The sequence below is a fragment of the Lytechinus variegatus genome, chromosome 16 (genome assembly GCF_018143015.1).
Source record: "Lytechinus variegatus isolate NC3 chromosome 16, Lvar_3.0, whole genome shotgun sequence".
In the NCBI taxonomy this organism is placed as follows: Eukaryota; Metazoa; Echinodermata; class Echinoidea; order Temnopleuroida; family Toxopneustidae; genus Lytechinus; species Lytechinus variegatus.
Genome location: NC_054755.1, coordinates 29,760,498 through 29,768,019, shown reverse-complemented (window position 1 = coordinate 29,768,019; position 7,522 = coordinate 29,760,498). Strand labels below are relative to the sequence as shown.

At 37.1% G+C, this 7,522-nt stretch overlaps 1 protein-coding gene across 2 annotated transcripts; it reads left to right on the top strand.

Annotated features, from left to right (window-relative positions):
- The first annotated feature begins 2,347 nt into the window (after positions 1-2,347).
- LOC121430108 lies at positions 2,348-7,170 on the top strand. 2 transcript variants are annotated; one of them, XM_041627384.1, is made up of 3 exons: positions 2,348-2,488; positions 3,281-3,410; positions 4,045-7,170. In XM_041627384.1, exons 1-3 carry the CDS (start codon positions 2,405-2,407, stop codon positions 6,204-6,206), a joined length of 2,376 nt encoding a protein of 791 aa, XP_041483318.1. In that variant the 5' UTR covers positions 2,348-2,404; the 3' UTR covers positions 6,207-7,170. The 2 variants fall into 2 exon arrangements, with proteins under 2 accessions (XP_041483318.1, XP_041483317.1); XM_041627383.1 differs by having other exon boundaries at positions 4,042-7,170.
- The last annotated feature ends 352 nt before the right edge of the window (positions 7,171-7,522 follow it).

The following is a 7,522-nucleotide window of genomic DNA, read 5'->3' as shown; positions in this document are numbered from 1 at the left end:
TTTTTTATCTTAATTAAAATTAGAGATTGAGAAACTACAATTGTTGTGCCATATTTACTTTCCAATAGAGGGTGTACACAAAAATATGCCCAAAATTCAAGTTTTTGAGTGCCCTGGTGAATACAAAAATTACCCCAAAAGGCCCAAGTTACTCATGAAAAATAAATTGAAACTGTATGGAAATTAGTATTTTTGGTCACAAAAGTGATATTTTAATGATTGTTTTAAATTGTGTGCTGTATACAGCATTGGCATACCATAGTTCTACCTGTAGATTCCCCACAGGCAGGATGGTAATGAACCCTTGGGTGATTCGAGAGCACTCACGTATTGCGAGGTTCGTAGTATACTAACCTCGCACCATGAACAGCGTTTGGAGTGGATTTCTAACTAGTGGGTCGCACATGTTGCGATCCCACTTCTGGTGTCCACAACACACGACTTCTATCATGTCTATGGCTTGATTTTTTTCTGTGCGCGGTGGCATGTATGAACCCTTGAGTGAGTCGAGAGTTAGCGCGAGCTTTCTTGCACTTAATACTGGCACTTGTTTATAATATATCCATCGCTTGTTGCACCATTCCTTTAGTACTCCCAGGCCATTGTGACGAAATAAAGTTGGCAATGTTTGGCTTATTTTCTCTTGTTCTTTCTGCCTGGCTTTGGAAGGATCTACTTGATTTTGACAGTTTCCATTATTTACAACTAGGCCCTATTCATCATATAACTTGGCTCTTAAGAAAATTGGATTCTTTTCTAAATTAAAAAAAAGAGATTGAAAAATGACAATTTTCTTGAAATTTTTATTTTCCACCAACAGAGGGCGTAAAGAAAATGCCCCAAATTCAAGTTTTTGAATGTTCTGGTCGTACGTCGTCTGGATAATAAATGATGACAAAATGATCCCTCAAGTTACTAATTAAAAATACATTGCAAAAGTATGGAAATGAGTATTTTGGTTACAAAAGTGGTATTTTAATGAATTTTTAAAATGTATCTTGTGTATTGTGTAAATCTACAAGTACATGTAGATGGTTGCAGTGGACAAATGCGTTGCACATCTAGTAACTAAACTTAATCAACACAATGGCTGGAATTAAGCCTGGAAAACCAGTTACCAGATGGTAAAATTTAACTGGATATCTAGAATTCTACTTCTAACTAAGTTAAAAAGTTCATTCATTCATTTTGTTTATTTCCATTCAAAATGCATATGTACATGTACAGGTAAAAATGGAAACTATATCAAATTGATCAAATACAAAATATGAATGTGTATGTACAAATGATACTTTACAAAATATAATTAAAGCAATAATGGAAAGGGTGCATCTGTAAAAGCCAATAAGGCTTGATGATTTAGATGCACCAAAACACACAACAATCATGATTATACCAGTATTGCAATGAATCAAAATAAAACTCTAATTAGTCTAGGCACAAGTTCAAGGTTAGAATAGATGCATCAACTGCATGTTTGAGTTTGACTTTGTTTTGTTTGACTATGTTGACAAATTATCAAATGAGACAAAGAAATCTGAATTTTCTTTGCAAAATGTTAATGTTAAGCCTAAACTTTGAAGCAACTGCAACAAATAATTCACTGAGTGATGCCGAGAAGAGCGATGGTGATGGTAGTGCTGCCAGTTTTGACTTTTGTCATGGAAAACAATTAGTGTCCAAAGACTAAGCAATTAATGGGCCGATCACCAGTCAGAAAATTAATACACATGCGGTGCTTCACTTTGTCTTGCTCTGATCTGCCCAGTGTGGTTGTTGTTAGTAAGATAATGTGACAGTATTTCAACTGCACGTGAGCTAAATCGGTGTAATCATATTTCTTGTGTGAGATTAGCTTTATTGTATTGTATCCCTGCATGTTATGCTGCAATCAGAGGTCACATGGTAAGGTTAAAGGTCAATGTTGAAGTTTAAATGCAAGGCTCTCTTTCTCCGCAACCATAAGTCACTTTTCAAGTTTCAACCACACTTGGATGGTAGATGGGCTTGGGGGACCTGCATGCTAGGGTCATTGTCTGCATGATAATTGTATTTATTTGTCAAATTTCTGTGTGAGCTCTATACATGTATTTCAAAATGAAGAATGATGCGATGGGTTCGGGGGATACACGTGCTCGGCTGCGCGACCCGCCGGGCATCTCTAGTTTATTTAAAAGTGTTATACCAAATGGGAGTTACCTTTGCCTGACTTAAAACTCTTACAGGTAGTTACAGGCCTTGAGATTGCTAAACTTGATACACTACATCTAGACTATGCATTAAACCAAACTCCATTCCCTCACCAATTCAATATGTGCTTAATAATCTGCTTATCACACAGATCTGAAGACATTTCTTGGGAAGGCTTCTACGATTCAAAATCTCAACAGAAGTATGTTTGAAAATGGTGAAACGGAAGCACCAGCCTGCAGTCCACCAACAAGAGCAATGTGATGTTTGGCTGAGTACAGCACAGAAAAAAGAACAAGTAAGTTGTCAAGCCCCATGTTCTTTTTTAAAGTTTTGCTTCAAATTCTATTTTTCTTTTATGAGCTGGGCTGGTTTATAACTGTTTTGAACCCAGCAAATTCATACTGTACTTTACTACATTTCAGTGAAGCCACACATAGCAGATATTTATATGGCCGCTATGAAATGATTTCCACAATCTCATAGTCAGCAGGCCTTGGTCGAAACTTTGTCAACAAGTGGGTCTTCACTCAAGACTAGCGCAAAGCTTGCTGTTTCAATCTCCTGAGCGAGAGGGCCTTCTGTACACAAGCCATTGTAGGCTTTGCATTCAGACCCCTTACCTGGAGTGAAGGGTTTGCACAGGAGACAAAGTCACTGAAATCATTATGATGGCAAGCAGGGATGTAGTTGAAGCCAATGTTTTTTGCCTGCCTTGACCTTGGCCTGAGTCACACAGAGAAAGTCAACATGTATAAGGAGGTTTTTTTTGAGCTCGCGTGGCCTTGTGATTCAGAACTACTGATACTTGATGTCAAGTCTTGTCATAATTTAATTGTTACGTTTTGAGTCATATTAAATGATGCCAACAGTTTGCCCATGAAAATGAATACAGTTTATTTTGCGCTGATTCTTTGAAGAGTTTGAATTGTCTGCAATTTTCTTTTTTTATGTAAGGCGAATAATAATGTTATATTAATAAAGTCCATGGTATCAGTGTGATTCAACAATGATCAATACCTGCACAAGGTAAATTTGAGAATTCATTACTGTTCCAATGTGAACCCTTCCATCTCTTTTCCTTATATAGACACCTGCAGCAAAGAGACAGAGAGTGTTCAGACCGATGACAAACATCGCTGATGTTGTTTTATCATCTCAGCCAATCAAAGTAGGGACCAAGCAAACAGACATCAAGAACTTCTTTGCGCCGAAATCAGGTATGAATTAAGAAGCCTTTTACCCCCTTTGAAAGGGGGTTTTACTTCATATTTTTTTCTTCAAAGATCAACATCCATATTCCATGTATGTGTTTTCTGGTTTTCCATTATTGTGAGATGAATTTGTTGCATCTTTGTAAGAAGGGACCTGACCAACATATATATTTCCACATTAGATCTGTATAAAGAACATCTCAATAAATGTAAACTTAGCATGAAATGTCTTCATCAAAGATAGGGGTGTTAAGATTGTTCAGATCAAGGTCACAGATATTCTGTATTTTGGAAGAAGAAGGCCTTTTCTGAGGGACTAGTGTGATCTTCTCCAGGATTTATAAACCAATAAGTGATTTAGCTGTTGCTTCTAAAACCCTTACCTCTGATTGTTTGAGTGAAAATTTGTGAATTGAAATCACTGACAGAACAGAGATGTGCTCTTCTCAACATTTTTCAGAAATATGCTATCCATATTAGAAATTATAGTGTTGGTGGCCATCCATAGGTGAGCTTTTAAATTGATTGCTATTTGCTTCTTCAGTTCTGGCCGAAGCAGTCTCAATCATTATGTATGTAATGACCTATTTTTGTTGATAATTAACATCTTGTGCTCTTTTTGTTTGTTTCCGTACAGCAGGTCAAGAGAATGTTGCTCCTAAGGCTTCATCATCATCTCAAAGTATTGCCAAACAGACCAAGTCATCTAAGAATAAAAGGACAGAACCTCCACTTCATCGAGCAGGAGGACCCTCAGGATCTCATAGGAGTCACAAGGGTGAAGAGAACAAATCTCCAAGTGCAATATCTAGGATTCATTCTTCCAATCATTTGAATAGTAATGAAACCAATTTGATTCCGAGAGCGGATAAAAGTGGTACAAATGAAATGACTCTCCTTCACGATACCCAAGACACTGATACATCTTCTTCACAAGAGTTAGATACTGATGAATTGTGTCATATTTCTCATGGTAGTCATAGAGTATCCAGCGAGGATGAGGAAACAGAAGACATTACTTTTACAATGGGAACTCAGGGTTGCTTGAAGGTGAAAGAGCCAAAGACAAGAGGACATATTAACTACACTGCTCTTGATACGCAAGAATGCTCGAAGACTGTTGTGGAACACTCTGACCATGTGGATCTGGTGTCCACCAAACCTCTTGATTCTGATTCATCACATTCCATGAAGGATGTGAACTTCTCATGTAGCAATGGCTTTCAAAGGTATCAGGATGTTCCTAAATTTGAATTTAGTCATGGTGACTTGGAGGAAAGGGAAGGGTCAGATAATATCACTTTTACCATGGGGTCTCAAGGATGCTTGAAAGTCAAGCAATCAAGGACAAAAAGACATATTGGTCATGATATCAATATTACCCAAGATTGCTTCACTGCTGCTATGACCAATTCTGAACTGTCTCCCAACTTACTGGATGACACTCCGAACTCGCTATATTCCAAGAGTATTCCGAAAACACTAGCAGATGCTGAAAATACTTCATCACTTCTTACTGAATTCAGAAACATAGTAACAAAAGATCTCAAACCTGCTATGGATACCCAGGTTTGTTTAGAATGGATACAATCCAAGCAGGAGATAGGCATTGGTCGTGATGATACCCTTGATTCAGAAGATCAAAAGAGTCAAAGGTTAGATATAACCCCATCAGAAGATTTAGCTTTCACTATGGGTTCACAAGGTTGTCTTAAAGTCAGAGATCGCAGTGGCCGTAGGACCAATACTTCACCACCGCAGAATTCAATGCCAGACACTGATTTGACAGTTGGTTCTGAAGGTCACCTGGGAGTCGGAGATAGCCAGAATTCAGACATTATACCATCAGAGGATTCATCCCAAGAGGTAGAATTCACCGTAGACTCTCTAGGATGTCAAAAGGTCAGAGGTCACAGGAATGAAAGGTCAGTTTATATTATGCCTTCAGAAAACTTGTCAGAAGATGTGCATGTAGGTTTCAAAGTGGGTTCACAAAGTTGTTCAAATGTCAGGAATGAGAAAGGTCATAGGTCATATATATTGTCTGAGGACTCATCAGAGGATGTCACTTTCACATCAAGTTCAAAAGGTCAACAAGTCAAGGGTAAAAAGGATCAGGGCTCAGATATATTGTCTGAGGACTTGTCACAAGAATTAGCTTTCACAGTGGGTTCCCAAGGTTGCCTCAAAGTCAGAGCTAGTAAAGTTCATCTGTCAAATACCACAGTATCAGAGGACTCAGAAGATATTTCTTTGTCAATGGTATCACAAGGTAGTCTAAAAGACATGGGCAGCAAAGGTCATAGGTCAATAATATCATCTGAGGAATCACAGGAAGAGGTAAATTTCACAATGGGTTCTCAGGGTTGTCTAAGGGTGCGAGAAAGTAAGAGTCATATTCATAGGCCAATAATCGCAAATGACTCATCAAAAGATATGGTTTTTACAATGACTTCACAGGGTCAAAAGGTCATTGATAACAAGGGGCATACATGTAGGTCATATATATCGACTGATGACTCATCAGAAGACTCTGCTTTTACTATGGGTTCACAAGATATCAAAGATACTAAAGGCCATATGTTAGATATGTCACCAGATGACTCATCAGAAGAGGTGGCTTTCACAATGGATTCTCAAGGTTGTCTAAAGGTCAGAGATTGCAAGGGTCATAGGTCAAAGATCGTGACCTCTCCCAAGCAATTATTATTGAATGATTCTTTGCAACATATCACAAGGGAAGGAGGGGATGATGAAGACGAGAGTGAAGATGATGAGTTTTCACAAACACAAGACTGGTGAACAAAAGCATCCCGCCAACAGTCAAAGCTGCGTCTTTCCTGCAGGAATCTAGCAAGCACCTTTCCATTGCTAATCATATTTCACCATAGAGAAGACAATTGTATTACTAATGGGGAATGTAGAAATGTGGAGGCGAAAGATGCTTGCCTTAGTGACTTTAGAGTAGGATTCATGCTCAACACGTGGCACAGAGTTGGTAAAGTGAATATGTGAGTGCTGAATGAATAAGAGACTCTATTGCAATCCTCGGGCATTGATGTAATATTTAAATACATATGGGGTACTTTATATGGGTCTAAAGACTAAACAACATGACATTTTTATTTTTAATGTATGTTTACTGCCATACTATTAGTGATTTTTTTAAATAGAAAATGAGCAGATGCAAAGATTTTATGTTTTGAAAATCATTAAACATACAGGACACATTCGTTTTAAATTCTGATGAAGAAGCAATGTTTAAATCTAAACAATTCTATTTATAGAAATAAATGTCACCTCTTTAAGTATTTAAAACCCATTTGCTGTCACATCATTGATAAGCTTGTTTAAACCTTAATGTTATAAGTATTATATTATAAATGTACACGGTGTATTGATGATAATTATAAAAAGGAGATCCAACTTTCAAGAATGCCCAGTTAATAATATAGTACTATACTCATATCACTTGAAATTGTTCCAAATTCTTAAGATACACTGTATGTACCTTAATTCAGATTCTGTGACCAGGCATAACACAATTGTTCTTTAAAAAGTAGTAACATATTATATACAGGCGGTGCACTTCACTGCACATTGAAAAGATAATTTGCGAGAATGTGCCAATGAGAAACACATTAATTTTTAATTGCATTTGCTCAAATTCCAACATTACTTGTACTTACTAAAAAAGAAGTTGTTTTACAATGTATGCAGGGATACCATACTTCCAGAAATTCAGGATTTTCCAGAAAAGGGGGAAGCACCAGAAAAAAATTGGTAGCAAACTAGAATGCTTAATATACATGTAAATGTTATCAAACTCTGCTTAAAATCCTATTCAGTTTTCTTAATATTTTCGAAGCTTAATCTTCTCACAGAAATGAAAACAGATCATGAGACAATAAGGAGTATGATTTCTAATGTTCTTATTCTTAACGAATTCCCACCGGGTCCACCAGTTTTAGTATGGAAGTGAACCAAGTTCTATTTTGCTCATTATTGTCAAAACAATGACTTATAGTGATAGGTTACTTATCCCTAAAAGTTACATGTACCTTTGCATTGCTAAAGAAGAACTTTTATGAGATGGGATTTTTGTTGTCATCGATTTG